The sequence below is a fragment of the Pinus tabuliformis genome, chromosome 3_2 (genome assembly GCF_031772625.1).
Source record: "Pinus tabuliformis cultivar Carrire ecotype Pingquan chromosome 3_2, CPIR1, whole genome shotgun sequence".
NCBI classification, from domain to species: domain Eukaryota; kingdom Viridiplantae; phylum Streptophyta; class Pinopsida; order Pinales; family Pinaceae; genus Pinus; species Pinus tabuliformis.
This window is the reverse complement of record NC_142302.1, coordinates 1,257,920,235-1,257,939,937: the sequence shown is the minus strand read 5'-3', so window position 1 is coordinate 1,257,939,937 and position 19,703 is coordinate 1,257,920,235. Positions and strand designations below refer to the sequence as shown.

The window sequence follows — 19,703 nt, the reverse complement described above, 5'->3', positions numbered from 1 at the left end:
TGATGAGGTTCAACCATCTGTTGACTCAAAGTATTCACTGCAAAACATATGTCCGGACGGGTGTTCACTAAGAACATCAAAGCTCCTATGAGTTGACGATACTCAGTAGGATTGGCCAAGATAGGCCCTGCAGCGCTGCCACTCAACTTCTTAAAGTTGAGTTCCATTGGTGTCGACACGGACTTACAGTCCACCATCCCAAATCTTTCCAGAAGCTTCACAATATACTTTCCTTGAGAAAGGAAAATCTCTCCAGGTCTCTGCCAGACCTCCAGGCCTAGGAAATAGTGCATCAGTCCTAGGTCTTTCATCTCGAACTCAGCAGCAAGCTCCCTCTTACATTGATGAATGAGAGGGTCATCACCTGTCAGGAAGAGGTCGTCCACATACAGCACTAGAATGAGAGGCTTTCCTTCCTCAACCTTAAAGTAAAGGTTTGGATCAGCATTGCTTCGAGTGAAGCCCAGCTTCATCAAGTAACTATCCATCCTCTCATACCAAGCTCTGGGTGCTTGCTTTAACCCATAGAGGGCTTTCTTCAACCTGCAGACATAAGTGTCTCGATCTTGAACTTCAAATCCCAGAGGTTGTTCTACATACACCTCTTCCTTTATTGCACCATGCAGAAAAGCGGTCTTGACATCCATCTGATGAAGACTCCATCCTTGCGTAGCAGCAAGGGCTATGATGGATCGGATGGTGGTATATCGAGCCACAGGTGCAAATATATCGTCATAGTCAATTCCTTCCTTTTGAGAGAAGCCACGGGCAACAAATCTTGCCTTAAACTTTTCAGCACTCCCATCAGATCCATGTTTAATCTTGTAGAGCCATTTAGCGGTGACAACAGATTTGTCCTTCGGTCTCGGGACCACATCCCAGACATCATTCTTCATAATAGCCTCATATTCTTCATGCATAGCATCCTTCCAGACTTGATGCTTGATGGCTTCTTCAAAAGATCCAGGTTCAGATTGTATAATAGTACTCATGGCAGCTAGATACCCTTGGTATCTACACGGCTTCTTGCTTTCTCGGAATGTTCCCCTTGGGGCAGCATGACCCTCAGCATCTTCGAGGGTGTCCCTGAGCCATGATGGCCTCTTTCCTAGAGAAGGGGAAGGATCAATAGGGTCCATTGGCCCTTCAACATCAGGCATAGTCTCATCCTGGGGTTCTTCCAGATTTCCAGGTCTTTCTTCATGGTTTTCTTCAGATCTAGGAAGATCTACTACTTTCTTCAGGGAAGCATCTTCGTCAAAAGTGACATCATGGCTTATCTCTACTTCCCTTTGACCAGGTACATAGACTCTATATGCCTTAGAAGTCTCACTGTAGCCCACAAACATTCCTTTCTTCCCAGTAGCATCCAGCTTACTTCTCTTTTCTTTCGGCACATGAAAATAGACAGGACATCCAAAAATTCTAAAATGTGAGACATCAGGTTTCTTACCAGAGAAAACCTCTTCGGGAGTTTTGGAGTCCAAAGCGGAATGAGGGCATCGGTTTTGAATGTACACAGCAGTATTTGCAGCTTCTCCCCACAGAAACTTTGGAAGACCCTGGTCACATAGCATGGCACGAGCAGCTTCCACAATAGTCCTATTCTTGCGTTCAGCAACACCATTCTGCTCAGGAGTATATGCAGTGGTAGTCTCCCTCTTAATGCCAGCTTCTCTGCAAAAGTCTTTGAACTCATTTGACTCATATTCAGTGCCATTGTCAGTCCTCAAAATCTTGATCTTCTTTCCGGTCATATTTTCCACCAAGGCTTTGAAGGTACGGAACCACATGAAAGCCTCATCCTTCTTCTTCAAGAAGTATATCCAGGTTTTGCGAGAGAAGTCATCAGTAAATGTCATATAGTAAGAACATCCCCCCAGGGATGTTACAGGCAACATACCGGAAAGATCAGAATGGACCAGTTGCAATATCTCAGATGTCTTTGTGACACTTGAGGGGAAAGGCCCCCTTGTATGTTTTCCTTCAGCACAGCCCTTACATACACCTTTATGATTATTTCCAAAATCAGGCATCCCTGTCACCACCTTCCTTGCTTCGGGAAGAGCCTTGTAATGAAGGTGTCCAAATCTTCGGTGCCATAGTTCGGTTTGACGGATAGTATCACAAGTCATAGCTCCCAACGGACTCCCTCCAACCTGGTAGAGTGTACCAACTCTAAAACCAATTGAGATAGCTTCCTTGAAGCTCTTCTTCCACATGAGTACCTTTCCATCAGAGAAAGTTACATTGAATCCTTTGTCTTCCATGGCAAATACAGACACAAGGTTCTTCTTCAATTTGGGTACATAGAGTACATCTTGTAGATGGAGGACTTGTCCTTGAGACAAGTGGAGGGTCACAGTCCCGGTCCCTTTCACAGGATAAGTGGCATTATCCCCAAGGATAATTTCTAGATTAGTATCCCTTTCAACCATGTCAGAAAGTGCTTCCTTGAATCCGGTGATGTGTCTTGAGGCACCACTATCGATTAGCCAGACATCCATAGTGTCGGGCGGAGATGCAGCTGAGAGAGCAGATATTAGAATATACTCATTTCTTTTATCAACAACATTAGACTCCTCATACCTGGTATTTCTGGTCCTTTTAGAAGGTGGATGGTTTCCTTCAAAGTGAGCCTTCCTCTTTCCTTTGGATTTGTCATTTCTTTGATTCCCATTCCTTCGGTTGTTGTTGTTGTCGTCACTATCGGGAGAATTCTTCTGGAAGGGGCATTCTCTAGCATAGTGTCCAGTCCTATGGCAGGTGAAACATTTACCCTTCTTCTTTTGAGTCTTAGTCCTTCCTTTGTCCTTGGAACCACCAGAGTTCTTCTTTCGGGAATGAGCAACATAGGCAGCATTTCTTTCATTATCAAATTCCTTCATCCTTGTTTCTTCTTGCATACATCTAGACAGAAGCTCATCAAAGTTAGGGATGGTATTATTGTTGAGAATGGTAGTTGTGAATACTTGCCATTCATATGGAAGTCCTCCAAGTGCGGTGAGAACCATCTCACGATCAGCTATTGTCTCCCCAATAGCTAGCAGATTGTTCCTGGTTTCGATCAACTTCATAAAGAAAGTTTGAATAGACTCGTCTCGGCCCTTCTTCATATTCTTCAACTTGTTCTTGAGGAATAGCACTTGGTTCACATTGTTTACTCGGAACATAAGTATCAGTTTGTCATACATCTCCTTGGATGTGCCTAGTTCAGATATGTAGGCAACCAGACTCTTATTTATGGATTCCCTGATCAGCAGTTTTGCTCTGATTTCTCCCTTCTTATACTTGTGTTTAACAGCAGCAGAGGCATTTGATGGAGGTTCTTGAATCTTCCCTGTCACATGATCTAGGAGATCATGATCTTCTAATTTGAGATCTAATAACATCTTCCAGGCATGGAAGTCATCACTTCCAGTCAGCTTGTCATTCTCCCTGAATTCAAGCTTAGAGGAATCCATTTCCTTCGATGATGATTGCTATAGATAGAGTTTGTCTTCACCTCAGCTCTGATACCATGTAAAGTTTTGTAGATGTTCTATGCTAAGAGCAATTTCACTTTTCTCATAGCAATCATACAAGTAGATAAGCAAAATGCAGATAGAACATATAAGCAGATCTTACAGAAGACAAATCAGAAACAAGAAAAAAATGTATGTGTTTGTTTCGGCGGTCAACAGGATGCTTCAACCAGCAAAGTCTCCTTTGGTCAGCCAGCCCAGCATGTGTCACAACAACCCTCCAACCAGTAGATGAGTCAACCCAAGTCAGTTCTACAAAAGTCAACGCTGTCCTGAAAAGTCAACGCAGGGGCAGCAAGCTAAAAGTCAACGCAGGGGCAGCAAGCTAAAAGTCAACGCAGCAGCAAAACGGTCAACCCTTTGACCTCGATTTTTGTGCCAGGTAGTATGGCCTTCAAAAATCGAACCTCCCACAAGTTTTCAGCTTGTTTGGACCAAGCGTTGACCAAAGTCAACGCTGGTCAAACTTCTGCGAAACCCTAGCAACAGAAACCCTAGCAGCAGAAAAATCCTCTTCGTCCTTCCCACGTGTGGCTGAAATTCGTCCTCCAGGTAGCTCGTACTTTTTAGGATGAGAGAGGAAGATGTGAGTTGTGTTGTGATCAAATTCTCTCCAACTTTTCCTGTATATATATATCCATCAATGAGGGTGTGTGACACATCTGTTGGGCATGTGAGCCTACATTACAAAACTGGCTGACCTTTGCACATATAATTTATTAAGAATAATAAATTCAAAATATAAGTTCTGCTCATCGGATTAAGACTATTTTTATATGGATTTTACACCTCTCAGAAAGAGGAATCCAACAAAAATATTAGCCTCTTAATCTGAGCATCAGAACATGGAGTTTGGACCTAGTTGTCCAAATTTAACAAGGAGTGACTGCTTATGATGATTTCACCAGGAGGGTGTTGGAGCGGTTTGAGAGGAAAAATCCTGAGGAGTACTTTGGGGAGCTGACAAGGCTATAGCAAACCAGGAGTGTTGAGGCATATATTTCAGAGTTTTTGAGGTTGCCTATGATGGTGCCGAATTTGTTGGAGACTAGGAGGATCTACATGTTTATGGAGGGGCTAACAGAACTATTACAAGGGTTTGTAGGGAGAACTATGTTACAGGGAGAGCGCGAGACCTAAGGATGCCCTACCTAGGGCTCGAGCACTAGTACCCCCCAGATAGAGTTTCCAGTAGAGGGGAAGAGACACCAGAGCTCCACCATCGACGGCCAATCAAGGGCGGGGACAGCTGGACGAGGAGACTGGGAGAGACCTCTAGAGGAGGAAATTGTGTTTTACCTGTCAGGAGTCGTGGGCACCATGCCACAGATGTGCAGCGAGCAAGGCCCATTATATTGAGGTCTTCTCTGACAGTGATGCAGAGGATGAGACATATTTTGAGATGGGTGGAGATGACAGTGCAACACCTCAAGTGGGAGGGCCACCACCACCACCAGGGGGGTTTCCTTTGCACCTTCCAGAGGGGTCCTTGCATCACTGCGCAGGGTACCCAAGTTTTTGACCCTGAAGATCAGAGGCACTATTCAGGGGCAACGTGTATCAGTTCTAGTTGCCAGTAGGGCTACCCACAGTTTCATTAATGCCCAGTTGGTTCAGAGGAGGGGCATCACAACTGAGGAGTTTGAGGGATTCTCAATTCTTGTGCCCAGGGATAGGACCATGCAATGCACACGCTACGTGCCAGCCTTGACAGTGACCATGGGAAACTACTCCATGACAGATCACTTCTTTGTGGTGGACGTACCGGACACCAACGTGGTGTTGGGGATCCAATGGCTCTATTCACTTGGTAGAGTCACGACCGATTGGAGGAAGTTGGAGATGGAGTTTGTAGGGCCAAATGGCAAGCGAGTGTTTCTACAGAGAATGCACTCCTACCCACCACAAGCTATTTCGGCCCATAGGATGGACGCTGATTTGAGACATGGGGACATTGAGTGGGTTGTCGAGTTGAGAATCTCAGAGGCTGGGGGCAAGCCCAAGCCACCACATCCAGAGATACAGGCCATTTTGGACAGGTACCCAGAAGTGTTTGGAGACATACCACCGGGTCAACCACTTGATCGGGGGTTGGAGGTTCCATGAGCCTTCTTCATCATATATGAACCCATGATTGTCCCAACCCCTGGTGGGAGATGAACTGTCCCACCTTCAAAGGGGGAATTCACTGCTATATCTTATAAATCATGCTCTAACCCCTTGAACCCCGAGCAGTTAATCAAAGAAAATCATAAAAAGAAACAGGCATATAAAGAAGGGTGGAAAAATCAAGGCCGGGGCACCTCATGTACCACGATTGCTCCCTCCTACACATTATAAACCCAAGTGTGGGCTTCCCTCTTATTAGCTACCCTTGTACCCCAACATGTGACCCAGGGCTGCCCCTTCTCATCCCCTACTTCATTCACCATATCTGTCACATGCCACCACTTTTTGAAGGATATAACCTGAATATTGTCCCCTGTAGAAGTAGAAACAACCTAATAGGGTGCTTGGTTAACCCCATTTGGAGTTTAGGAGACATTGGCACATCCCGAAGCCCATTATGGAAGGGCAGGCCATTATGAAGTCCCCACCTGTGGTCCATGATTAGGTAAGCTCATTTACTTGATTTCTCTAATGACTTGTTGTATTGGAAGGCTAGGGGACGCATTGGATCTTATGCAGGATTGCAGATGGTTTCCATTTGGGGTTTGGTCTCCCTATACGAGGTCCTAATCCTCCAGAGGGCTACATTGGCACATGTAGGGTGAGCATTGAGAGCCATGGGCCTCCACAACAGCAGATTGCACTTCATGGATCCCCACAGCCATTCAAAGATTGCTCGTGGTTCACTTATTGGACGAGGAGGATGCACCTGATCCATCATGCCTAGCTGGCCCAGATCTACACCATACTTGGCAGATGATCCAGGACTTGCACGATGTTGTGGCATCACCTACACCATAATCATATCTCTTGCAAGCGATCTACAGGCATCTTCAATTTGTTTGGAGACCCATGAGGACACTTGTGTGCCCCCACATGTCATTTGGAGCACCACAGGTTATTACAAGGGGCCAACCCCTTGTCCACTGCTTTTGAGGGTCCTATTCTTCATTGTGGCACCCATGGACTTCATTAGGCCTCTTAGAGGGCCCTACGACATGCATAGATTATTATTTGACCTCTTAAGAGGCTTACTTTTTCATTTATGAGCTAATTTGGTGGGCTTGTCACCAAAAGTTGTATTATTAGAACATTATTTTATTTTTGGGGCTTATGTAGGCCAAGGAGGCTAATTCGAACTCCTAATTTCTGTATAAATACAAGTGAGATGAGTTCATTTCTCATCATTGCTTTGATTTGGATCTCTTATCTCTCTTGATATTTTCTCACTTTTTCTAAGGATGAATTGGAGCTTTATGGATGAGTTTTGATGTGTGGATATTGGTCTATCTTCTCTTGGAGCTTCTTTATTGTCAATTGTGAATGGATGGATATACTCTATTACATGTAAGTACATACTTTTGATGTTACTCTTGTTTATTTTTGTCATATATGTTGGACTGAGATTTTCGTTCTTCTAGGGCTAATTGTTGCATGCATTTACTGCTTAATATTGGGGAGTCTGTCTCTATTATAGCATTCCTTCAATGTTTGGGCCATGTAATGTGAGTGAAATCTCCTAGGGGTAAAATTTGACCTTGACAAGCCATTCCTCTTGCACATCGAAGTATACAAGCTGCGAGGTTGCTTCCTCTTGACCTAGAAGGAAAACGAAGTGATCTTAAGATCTCCTTGACTGGGAACCAAGAAATCCTACTCTTAGTCAACATAGACTCCATTCTCCCAAAGATTAAGGCATTGATCTACCAAGGGTGGTCACTAAAATCCATATTTTCTCACATTCTTCCGAAACTAGCCACATTGGGGTACCTAGGGCATCAATTTCCCGACAAGCTAGCCATAAAAAAAATCGATCTCCTAGGGTCTCCTGCATTGGCCTTTCCTCTAGCTCTCCTCCAATTTTGAACTCATATTGACGGTGCAGTTGGGAGAAAAGTCAAGCCCTAGCTCCGGGATCAAAACTTGCCCTGCCATTCCCAAGGCTAGTGCCTCATATGGTCAAGACAACATCGTCAAGTGAAATTATTTCCTTGATCCTTTCTCCACCTTGTCTAAGGTAAGAATATCATTGGTTGCTTCATACTTTCCTCATACCCTAGACCGGGTCCACTTGGCCCCGTGTGGTCCCGTTCCTTTAAAAGATCATTCTTCAAGAACCATTCGGGATACCAATTCTAACAAGGATTTTAGGGATTGAGGAACTATTTCACGGGCCTATTCCCATAAACCTAACCCTCAAAATCCTCTCCTCCTTTCCCTAGAATACATAATACCTTGCTTAGTGAGAAAGCAAGCTCAATCTTTCAAACTTTTCTAGGAAAGGGTCTGTTTGGGTCACTCATATCCATTGACTTATCGTTCATTAGTGACTCCATACATATCGGGTCTCCTCCCATCGGTGAAAGTCTGTAAATAGAAGGGAGCCATAACAGAGGTGACAGTGGGCTAAGTCTCCATTTGTTGCCCTTGGCCTAACATTTGCCCTTTAGGGATCCCCTTTAGGTCCCCTGCTAGTTTGAGTGGTAACAGGTTGAAGACAAATCTAGGAGAAAAATTCTCCTATGGGGTCACCCACTGATGGTGGGTAACACCTTAAAATATATTGGAAGAGTTTTGAGGCAAGATATGGTCCAAATCCACCCTTAGATCATGTGAAAGTCATCCAGCCATGGTCTGACATCTTCCTTATCCCAAAAGATTCCAACGTTCTCCTCTTTTATTGTAATAACTTCGGGGAATCTCTACTCAAGGGCTAAATTATTATAACATCTCCACAATTAAGGTGTAATAATGGTCAAGTGTCTTCAATTAAGGCTCGAAATGAAGGACCGAGGTCATACCTTGGGTCAAGGCACCTCCCTAATGCATGCAAATGATTATTTAAGTCATAAATATGGTCAGGAAACCCTTCAACAGCCAAGTAACGCGAAACTAGTCATTACTCCAGCTCATTAATACTTCAAGGTACTTCATTTAAGCCCTGTCCACAACACCCATGTGCGCCAAGCAAGTGACACATATCAAATCATCCAAGTAAGCTGTCCATGTCATCCAATTACCTCAAAATGCTGCTACATGTGCAAATCAGCCACCTAATCGTGTACAAATCAGCCCACAATGTGACACATAGGGCAGTGTTCAAGAAAGTGCCACATGGCATGCATAGGAGGCATCCAAATGTCCACAAACAACCCCAAATCTGCCTCGTGGTGTGACCTATGCCTCAAAAAACATGAATTGCCTCAAATAATGCGAAAGTGACCACGAATAAAGATATATCCAGCCAATCAAGGAGGGCTACCTTATGCCCAAAACCTGCCCTACTTATCAAAATATGGGGTAACAATGCAAAATTTCATTATGTGTACCCCTGCTAAATGGAGGGGTAACAAAGACCAACACATTTCATCATGTTGGTGGTTCAGAGCCAGATGTAGATACAAGCTAGGGGAAACTCCCAAGGAGATTGGTTGCAGGATGAATATGGTTATGATTCAGACACATTTTTACATGGATTGGAGAGAGTTACTATTTTTCGCAGGTCCCCTACTTTGTAGGAGACAAAATTTTGGAGCTTGTACAATAATATTGATCACACTGGCAGTTGAGCCATTGAGGGAAAATAGGGTCGAATTCCCGAGGTCAACCATTGGCCAAATCCTTCGTGGGTTATTCTGGGTATTTGGTAGAGAGACCAGGATTATTTTCCCAGAATTTTATGAGCACCGAAGAGGGCCCTAGCAGCAGTTCTATTCAGGCAGCATCGTATTTCTTGGCATCTTCAACGTAGAGCTAGAGCAGCACAGCAACAGATTGGAGAGGGGTGACTTATCTTTCATTTGGGGCTTTGCTAGCTTGCCTTGAGCAAGCCTAGGTGCACTCTTTCCAGCGCCATATTGTACACCCTCGTTTATCAATAAAATGGCTTAGCAGCACAACTATTGGTGCAATTTCTTGGTCTAATTGTGTGGTTACCGTTTTATGGCTTTTTGTCTATGTTTGCTTTGCATATTTATTGTAAATTTTCCCTAGGAATATTACAATGGTATCAGAACTCATAGAATTGGCACAACCTGTTCCAGCAGTGCAATCTATGACACCGGAGGATAGGCATAATGTCACATACCAAAGGCAAATGTATAGGAGCAGAGAAAGGCAGTTGCAGATTTCCCCTGATCTTGAAATAACCAAACCAGAGGCTGTAGAAACAAAAATGGGGGGCAATGAGGGAGACAAAAGGAGCAAGGATGAGGATTTTGCTCATTTTTTGTTGAAGGCAGTGCAGGACTTGTCCAGAAACATTGAAGAAATGGGCCAGAGGAATAGCAACGGCAAGAAGGGTAAGGGAGTCCAAGGGGATTTCCAATTGGGGGAAGGATCTGGCACTTCGCAACAACATGCATCCCTTAATCCCAACATGCCTCTTATTCCAAACACACCCCCTAGGTCTACCATTCCCACGTTCCTAACATCTGGAGCTGGTGGGCAACCAGAGCAGGAGGATATGCCTTATGGGGACTATTTCTTCGAGTATCAATCCTATGGACCTAATTTTGGGAAAGCCATCACTTTCAGGGATTTCTGCCAGTTGAAGGGCAACAATAGGCCCAAGGGACAGAGTGGAGGAGGCTACACGCAGGGGACAGACTTGCAGCACACTATGGGGAGGTTGTTTCTCCCAACTTTCGATGGCTCTTCCAAGAGCTCAGCCAAAGTGTGGGTCGAAAATTGGATGTCTATTTCCAGCTAAATCAAATGACAGAGGGAGAGGCAATCAAGATTGCCACATTGCATCTGGAGGGGGAAGCTCATGACTGGTGGTTCCATGGGTTGACCACGTTGGGACATGCAAGAGTGACTGCTTATGATGATTTCACCAGGAGGGTGTTGGAGCGGTTTGAGAGGAAAGATCCTGAGGAGTAATTTGGGGAGCTGACAAGGCTCAAGCAAACCAGGAGTGTTGAGGCATATATTTCAAAGTTTTTAAGGTTGCCTGTGATGGTGCCGAATTTGTTGAAGACTAGGAGGATCTACATGTTTATGGAGGGGCTAGCAGAACTATTACAAGGGTTAGTAGGGAGAACTATGTTACAGGACGCAGTAGGGAGAGCGCGAGACCTAAGGATGCCCTACCTAGGGCTCGAGCACTAGTACCCCCCAGATAGGGTTTCCAGTAGAGGGGAAGAGACACCAGAGCTCCACCATCGAGGGCCAATCAAGGGTGTGGACAGCTGGACGAGGAGACTGGGAGAGACCTCTAGAGGAGGAAATTGTGTTTCACCTGTCAGGAGTCGTGGGCACCATGCCACAGATGTGCAGCGAGCAAGGCCCATTATATTGAGGTCTTCTCTGACAGTGATGCAGAGGATGAGACATATTTTGAGATGGGTGGAGATGACAGTGCAACACCTCGGGCGGGAGGGCCACCACCACCAGGAGGAGTTTCCTTTGCACCTTCCAAAGGGGTCCTTGCATCACTGTGCGGGGTACCCAAGTTTTTGACCCTAAGGATCAGAGGCACTATTCAGGGGCAACGTGTATCAGTTCTGGTGGACAGTGGGGCTACCCACAATTTCATTGATGCCCAGTTGGTTCAGAGGAGGGGCATCACAACTGAGGAGTTTGAGGGATTCTCAGTTCTTGTGCCTGGGGATAGGACCATGCAGTGCACACGCTACGTGCCAGCCTTGACAGTGACCATGGGGAACTACTCCATGACAGATCACTTCTTTGTGGTGGACGTACCGGACACCAACGTGGTGTTGGGGGTCCAGTGGCTCTATTCACTTGGCAGAGTCACGACCGATTGGAGGAAGTTGGAGATGGAGTTTGTAGGGCCAAATGGCAAGCTAGTGTTGCTACAGGGAATGCACTCCTACCCACCACAAACTGTTTCGGCCCACAGGATGGAGGCTGATTTGAGACATGGGGACATTGAGTGGGTTGTGGAGTTGAGGATCTCAGAGGCTGGGGGCAAGCCCAAGCCACCACATCCAGAGATACAGGCCATTTTGGACAGGTACCCAGTAGTGTTTGGAGACATACCACCGGGTCAACCACTTGATCGGGGGTTTGAGCATACTATTGAGCTGGAGCCAGGAGTACAAGTCGTGATCACCACTCCTTACCGACATCCCAAGGCATATCGAGATGAGATAGAGAGGGCTATCCACGAGTTGTTGGCACTTGGGCACATTAGGCCCAGCTCCAGCCCTTTTGCTTCATCGGTTGTTCTGGTGAAGAAGAAGGATGGGTCCTTGCGCATGTGCATAGATTACCGGGCCCTCAACAAAAAGACACTGAAGAACTGCTACCCCATCCCACGTATAGATGAGCTGATGGATGAGTTGAGAGGAGCTAAGTTCTTTTCGAAGATTGATTTGTCGTCGAGGTACCATCAGATCCGGGTGAGGGACCAGGATATCCCAAAGACAGCGTTCCGGTGCCATTATGGACACTCCGAGTTCTCGATTATGCCCTTCGAGCTGACCAACGCACCAACTACTTTCTAGGTATGCATGAACCACGTATTTCGTGGGCAGTTGAGGAAGTTCGTGCTAGTGTTCTTCGATGACATACTGATCTATAGCCGGACCTGGGAGGAGCACTTGCAGCACATTGAGACAGTGTTGCATATTCTGGAGGAGCAACAGTTTTATGCTAAACTGTCCAAGTGTGAGTTTGGGTTGACCGAGATGCTCTATCTAGGGCATATCATTGGGGTGGATGGTGTGAGAGTCCATGAGGAGAAGATTTGAGCTATCCGAGATTGGCCAGAGCCCCGGAATGTGACAGAGCTAAGGGGATTCGTGGGCATCTACACTTATTACAAGAAGTTTGTGAAGGGCTTCTCCTAGCTAGCAGCACCCCTCACTAACTTGACGAAGAAAGGGGCATTTGAGTGGACCACTACAACGCAAGAGGCTTTTGAGTGCCTCAAACAGGTCATGAGTAGTTGTCCAGTATTGGCACTCCCTGACTTCACCCAGCCCTTTGTGCTGGAGTGCAATGCATCTGGAGTGGGTGTGGGGGCCGTGTTGATGCAAGGAGGGCACCCCATAGCTTTCGAGAGTCGAAAGCTACTGCCCCATGAGCTACTGTACTCCATATATGACAAGGAGATGTTGGCCATCATGCATGCACTAGCTAAGTTTAGACAGTATTTGGTGGGGAACAGGTTCAAAGTCAAGACAGACCACAACAGCCTCAGGTTTTTCTTGGAGCAGAAACAATTGCAGGAGAGGCAGCAAAAGTGGGTGAGCAAGCTCCAAGCATATGACTTTGACATTGAGTATGTCAAGGGGAAACACAACGTGGTGGTTGATGCGTTGTCCAGGAGGCCAGTCGCTCTCTCTTTGATGAGTATTGCCCCGGATTGGAGGGCACAGCTACTAGTGGAATACTCCAAGGATCGGTTCGCGTGTGAGGTCCTTGATGGGATGGTGGCAGATGACTGGTATAGGGTGATGAACGAGGTGATCTACTTCTGAGACCGGATTTATTTGGTACCCAGCTCCCAACTGAGGGAGAAGATTTTACAAGTCGCCCATGACTCACCACTAGCAGGGCACCAAGGGTTCACGAAGACATACAAGGCCATTAGAGAGTGTTTTGCATGGAGGGGCCTCAAGGATGATGTTCTGAGGCATATCAGGGAGTGTGACACATGCCAGCGGAACAAGGGTGAGCAGTCACACCCTGTAGGCCTATTGCAGCTGCTTCCAATCCCTGAGGGGAAATGGGAGAGCATATCGATGGACTTCATTACCGGGCTGCCCACAGTACAAGGCAAGGACTGCATTTACATGGTGGTGGATCGCCTGACGAAGTTTGCCCATTTCTTCGCCATCTCAGCCCGGTACTCGGCCTCACAGGTGGTCAAATTGTTCTTCAGGGAGGTGTTTCGGCTACATGGTCTCCCAAAGACCATTGTTAGTGACTGGGATAACCAGTTCATGGGTGGATTTTGGCAGGAGCTATTTCGGTTGGTGGGCACTGAGCTCACTCTGAGTACTAGTTATCACCCTCAGACGAATGAGCAGACGGAGATAGTTAACAAGTGGCTAGAGGGCTACTTGCGTAACTATGTGACAGGTCAACAGCGAGCATGGATATGGTGGCTGCACTTGGGTGAATACTGCTACAACACCACATACCACATGTCCATAGGTAAGTCGAAATTCCGAGCTTTGTATGGTTACAATGCATTGTCTTTTACTGATGTTATGTTTGGAAACAGCAAGAGCCAAGACATTTTTCGGCCTCTCAAAGACAACACGCAGATGGCCCAAAACGAGCAGAAGCTTTATGCAGACAGGGGCAGAGTTGAGAGGTAATTCGAAGTAGGGGACTTGGTCTTCTTGAGGCTTCAACCATACCGACAGTCATCGCTCAAGCAGAAGGGGGTCGAGAAGCTCAAACCCCGCTTCTATGGACCGTATCGTGTCACTCGGAAGGTTGGGGAGGTAGCATATGAGCTGGAGCTACCCTCGGGGAGTCGGGTGCACAACATCTTTCATGTGTCTTGCTTGAAAAAGGCATTGGGGCAACAGGTGACAGTAGCTACAAAACTACCCCCTATGGACGATGAGGGGCATTTAGTGCTGGAGGTAGAAGCCATTTTGGATACCCGGGAGAGGCACTTGAGAAACTGGGTCATCAAGGAGTTTTTATCAAATGGAGGAATCTGCCAGATGAGGATGCCACCTGGGAGGGGGAGAAGATACTTCAACATCCTTCGTTGCAGTTGCTTGAGGACAAGCAACGTTTTGGCGGGGAGGACTGTGATATTCCCACTTAGCATTTTGCTAAGTGAAATATCAATTTTGACCATTTTTGCTATAATGCACGGTTGCACTTAGGAAATGTGGGTTTAGAGGTCCCACACATGATTTTTGGCTTAGAGCACACCCAAACATTAGAGTTGGAGGAAATATTGCGGCCTTAGTGGAGCATGGGGGCCACCTCATGGGAATTACGGCCCACATGAGGAATACGCTCTCATTGGAGCGGATTTGGTGTGGGGAATTCGAGTTGGGCCCACATGGGCATTTTGGAGGCTCCTTGACAAAAAGAGGAAGAGACACTCAATTCGTCATTCATTCATCATTTGCAAAACTGTCTTTTGACAATAGCACGCTTGAGCTGAAGCCAAGTCTGCAAGTGTTGTTTAGCACATGAGTGTCTCCGAGCGGAGATCTCAACCCTTGCTTCGGTGGACTTCGAGTGCCAGCCCAAGGAGGGAGTTCTACCCTTATCAGTTTGTACCAGCCGCAGGGAGTCTGATTTCAGTGAGAGGTTCAACTACAGCAGCACAGGGATTACGCAGTTCATGGTGGAGGCACTCCGGGAGGTTGAGGAGTGAGGTGTGGTTGAGGCTGAAACTTGGGGAGAAGGTCGGGGAAGTATTTTGGTGAGGATTGCAGCTATTTTGGAGGCCATTTGCAGCAGGATTTACAGGTGGGTCGAATCACCCAGCAGTTGAGCCATTGAGGGAAAATAGGGCCGAATTTAGGTCAACCATTGGCCAAATCCTTCGTGGGTTATTCTGGGTATTTGGTGGAGAGGCCGAGATTAATTTCCCAGAATTTTCTGAGCACCGGAGAGGGCCCTAGCAGCAGTTCTATTCAGCCAGCAGCGTATTTCTGGGCATCTTCAGCGCAGAGCTAGAGCAGCACAGTAGCAGATTGGAGAGGGGTGACTTATCTTTCATTTGGGGCTTTGCTAGCTTGCCTTGAGCAAGCCCAGGTGCACTCTTTCCAACACCATATTGTACACCCTTGTTTATCAATAAAATGGCTCAGCAATGCAGCTTTTGGTGCAATTTCTTGGTCTAATTGTGTGCTTACTGTTTTATGGCTTTTTGTCTATGTTTGCTTTGCATATTTACTGTAAATTTTCCCTAGGAATATTACAAAAAAGTACTATATTGAAGAGTTTAAACTTACTCATAATCATCAACAAAAAGCGTACATAGGGGCCAATATTTCTTGGAGAGTTAAAATTCTTATTGCATAGTTAAGGACTAATTCACATCAACTTCGTTGTGAAACAAGGCGCTCGAAAAGGCCAAAAGAAGTGTGGGAGGAAAGAGTATGTATTTTTTGCTCTTCCGAAAAAGTGGAAACAGAAAAGCATTTCATTTTTGAATGTGATGCCTTCAAAGACATCAGGGAAAGTTATGCAGATATTCTGGCAACTAGCTCTTGGGATAATCTATTCAGCTAGGGGTTTGTTGAGAAGCTGGGAGCGTTTATTGTGAGGCTTCATAGGAAAGGGCTGAATACAAGAATCAGATGGAGAAGCAATCTGTCCCATAAGCTATCTTTAACCTCATGGATATTAAAATAATTTCTTCTTCTATGTATGTGTCCATCGTCCATCATCATTAACATGCCTTTAGCTTTCTTTCTTCTTCCTCTTTTATAATTTCTCCATGAATATAAGGATTTTGCAAAAAAAATTAACATGGCTCACTAGACAAAGAACAGCACAACAACGGACAATACACCGAAAAGTTTTCCCTCAAAATTACGTACTACTACTCGATGTAACCCTGCGTCAAGTTCTGTGACCCTGGTCTTTCGAGCTGCTGACGCAGCATTTCCAAGCAACGGTGAGAATCTGGATACCTTGTTTTCCTAACATTGATGGGTCGTTTTTCCTAGATAACTCGCAAACTAGATTTGCTGGTTATTATTCATTTCACAGCCCCAATTTCATCAAGCTTAGGTTGCAAACATAATTCTATAGTCAAGGCATCTAGTTACGGAACATGTATATCTGATAAGCACAGAGTTATGTTTAAGCCATTTTGCCAAGGTAAAATCAAGATCCTGTTTTCCTTTTAAGGCCGGTCTTTAGTTTTCATTGCATTTTGCTTGTTATTATTCATTTCAAAGCTCCAATCTCAGCTTGCAAACACAATTCTATAGTCGGGATTGACATCCAAACACAATCTCTGACCAGCCCAAGTTGACTCATTGTTTATTGGACATCGAATCATTAATTATGAAATTGAGCTGCACTGCATTTTCTGAATCGTTTTGGAATCCATGGGATTCGTATAAGTTAGAATAGAATGTGTGTGTACAGAATCAAAGAGCTTTGAAGAATATACGCACTGGTTTAATGGCGGGTTCCTCGTGCTTTACGTCGACACCTGATTGGGCAGCCATGCGAACCTTCCAAATCGTACCAAATTTTTGGTTTGATGACGCAAATGGAGATCGAATCAGGGGAGCGCCAATGTGTTGGTTGTCAGCAGAAAATTTGCTATATCTTAAATTCAGATGAGCATGAAACAACGCTTCCATCACATGTACACAAACAAGAAACTGAGAATGTCGAGAAACAAGGGAGTTGTGCGAACAGGGTAATAAAGAAAAGGTCAACCATTTCTACCTTGGCATGAAAATTGTTGCGCCGTGGCGCTTTATAGACCTGATGATGCTAGACACCGGGTGGATATCGCTAATGAGGTCCCCAGATAGAGCACTAGGGACTTTTGGACTCGTTTATACCTCTCATATCACATGATAAGCTAGATATAACATTATTGTATCGAGAGGCACACTCTATGAGTCTAGTAAGCTTATACCACCAGAGGCACTCTTGATACCACAGTATTGTGTCTGGAGTCTTTCTTTATGAATTTAGTATTTTATTAATTTAGTAAGGTAGAGATGTAATTTAAGGTTATTTAAAATATTAAATATGTCAAAATAAATAAAATAATTAATAATTATTTACAATTATATATTAAGTGTGGAGAGGGATCAAATTTATTGAGATTTTAATTTTAATATAGTAAAAATATAATAATCTAATTTCACTTAACATTTTAGGTAGGTCAAAATAAAATAAAATAACTATAATTATTTATCATTATAATTAAACTAACCTAGATTCATTTTAATTTTGAAATCTACGAAGTGTTGAGAGAGATCAAATCTCTTGAGATACAAATTTTTTTCAAGTGAAAAGAGATTTGATCCCTCTAGATGCTTGGTAGATCCAAAATTAAAATGAATCTAAACTGGTTATTTTGCAATGCAATTATGTGCTTTAAAGACAAACGCTTGTGGTTTTTAAGAGACACAATTTTTATTAAATGTAGATTATGTTCAATTTCATGCTAGAAAGGAAATAATAAGTAAAAGCGGGCAATACCTCATTTAAATTTAGTTTCTTCATACAATTAATTAAGATGGTGCTAGATGATTTATCTTTTTTAATGTAATATGATGTTGAAGTGATATTGATTGATTTTTTTTAATAATTATTGTGAAGCTTTAAAGGTTAGTTTTTATGATGTTTTTAAAAGTTATTAAAAAATATTAAGTTGGAGTGTTGTAAATAGTTATTTAAATTTGAGTTTATAATGTGTATAATAATATTATGAATTATGTGATTATAATTAATTTACTTTTATTTTAAAATATTTGAGAAGGTGATAATTAAGTAAAAGTTGGTTTTGATTTTAAAATTTTCATTCTTTAGTTATGTGAGGGTTGGGTGAGATTATTCTCTTGAAGAAATATTACAAACTATAAAATATGAGAAAGAAACAATGGTGAAAAATTAATAAAGAGGATAATTAATCCTCAAGAAAGTGTTATAATATTATAGCCTAAAGAGTTTATTATGTGAACAAAGTCTAAGTTTATGGTATATATATTTCATTCCAAAGTGCAATATATATAGCTAAGTAGTTATAAAGACTTTGAAATCATTCAAATGAGACACAAACAAAATTCAAGTCACGTTGAGGAGTTATGAGAGGGAACTTCATGTAATCTAAATAAACATTCAAAAATTGTGTGAGGAGGAAAATTTTCAATATCTAATTCTTTATTTTATTTGAATAAAGGTTTAGTATTTCCTTTTATACAAAAAAAACTAAAAAAACTAGGTTTATAATATAATCATTTATTTACGATGAAAACAACATAATCACATTGAAATAAAGGTTGTCTTTACACTAGCATAAGGTGATATGCATTTTAAAATTTCTAGCCTAATGGGTCAATTTTGGTGTGAAAGTAGGTTACAATCCAAGAAGATTGAGATCAACACTATTGAGGGGCGCCCTAAACATCATCTTTTCCATACCCATGTCTTTCTTTTTTGTTGGCATTATGATTCAAGTGTTGTCCTTGATGGCAACTCACTCAGAGGTTGGTACAGGTGCTCAGAGGTTGGTACAGGTGATGGCAACTTAATCAGAAGACAGATCTTAGTACAGCATGCCAAGGAAGTTCATATACGCAGGTTCGTTAAGCCCAAGTCGCGTGTACACGCTAGTTGGATTCAGAAAAAGCGCGTGTATGTGGAAAAGTACCTTTGGTCCATGGTGGTTAGTCCTTGGAAGTTGTGCCTATGATTTCGGACCATTGTGTCTCAACGGGCGTGTCGATCCCTAGTTTTGAAGTTGATGGTATTGTGTTACTATGGTTTTGGTTCTTGGTATTGAGCAAGGCCTAAGGCTATATAAGGAGAAGAAGATCATTAGGCAACATCATCTTTCGACAAGGCTTGAATATCTAAGAGAGAAAGAGATCTGATATGCAGGTTCTGGGTTGCTTGATCTAAGCCAAGGAGAGATCACATCGGTTGATGGAAGACTAGATCTAAGGATAGATCGGGATCTAATGGTTTGAAATGCACTATCATGATATGGTTGATTATGCGTATTTCTAGATCTGCATATTGTCGCAATGTTATGTTCTGGGTCTAACTGATGTCTGGTACAGCTGCAAATTGAGAAAGTTTATTTTTAGATCTGTACGCAGGTTGGCTTCGGTAAAAGCGCGTGTATACGCGGGTTTTGCTCATTGAAGTAGCGTATATCTTTTGAAGCTTGATTTTGGGTTTACAGTGGGGTCTGACTGTTATTGCAGAGTTCTGTAGTCTGCTCTGTGTTCTGGTAACTGGTGATTGACAGGGTTCAGTGGTTCAGTGATTCAAAGTTTGATAATACTAGTATTGGTTGTTTTATGCTTCAATGATCTGTTGTGAAAGTTGAATGAATTGGGGTCTACAGATTGT

The 19,703-nt window shown here is 43.7% G+C and overlaps 1 protein-coding gene across 1 annotated transcript in view; it reads right to left on the bottom strand.

The window, feature by feature from the left end:
* Positions 1 to 17,141, bottom strand: part of LOC149185302 (uncharacterized) — a 446,687-nt gene extending 429,546 nt beyond the window's left edge. The window contains exon 1 of the mRNA XM_089417896.1: positions 16,778 to 17,141. Coding sequence (XP_089274022.1) covers positions 16,778 to 16,969 — 192 coding nt within the window. The 5' untranslated portion in view covers positions 16,970 to 17,141. The remainder of the gene's footprint in view (positions 1 to 16,777) is intronic.
* Positions 17,142 to 19,703: the final 2,562 nt, after the last annotated feature.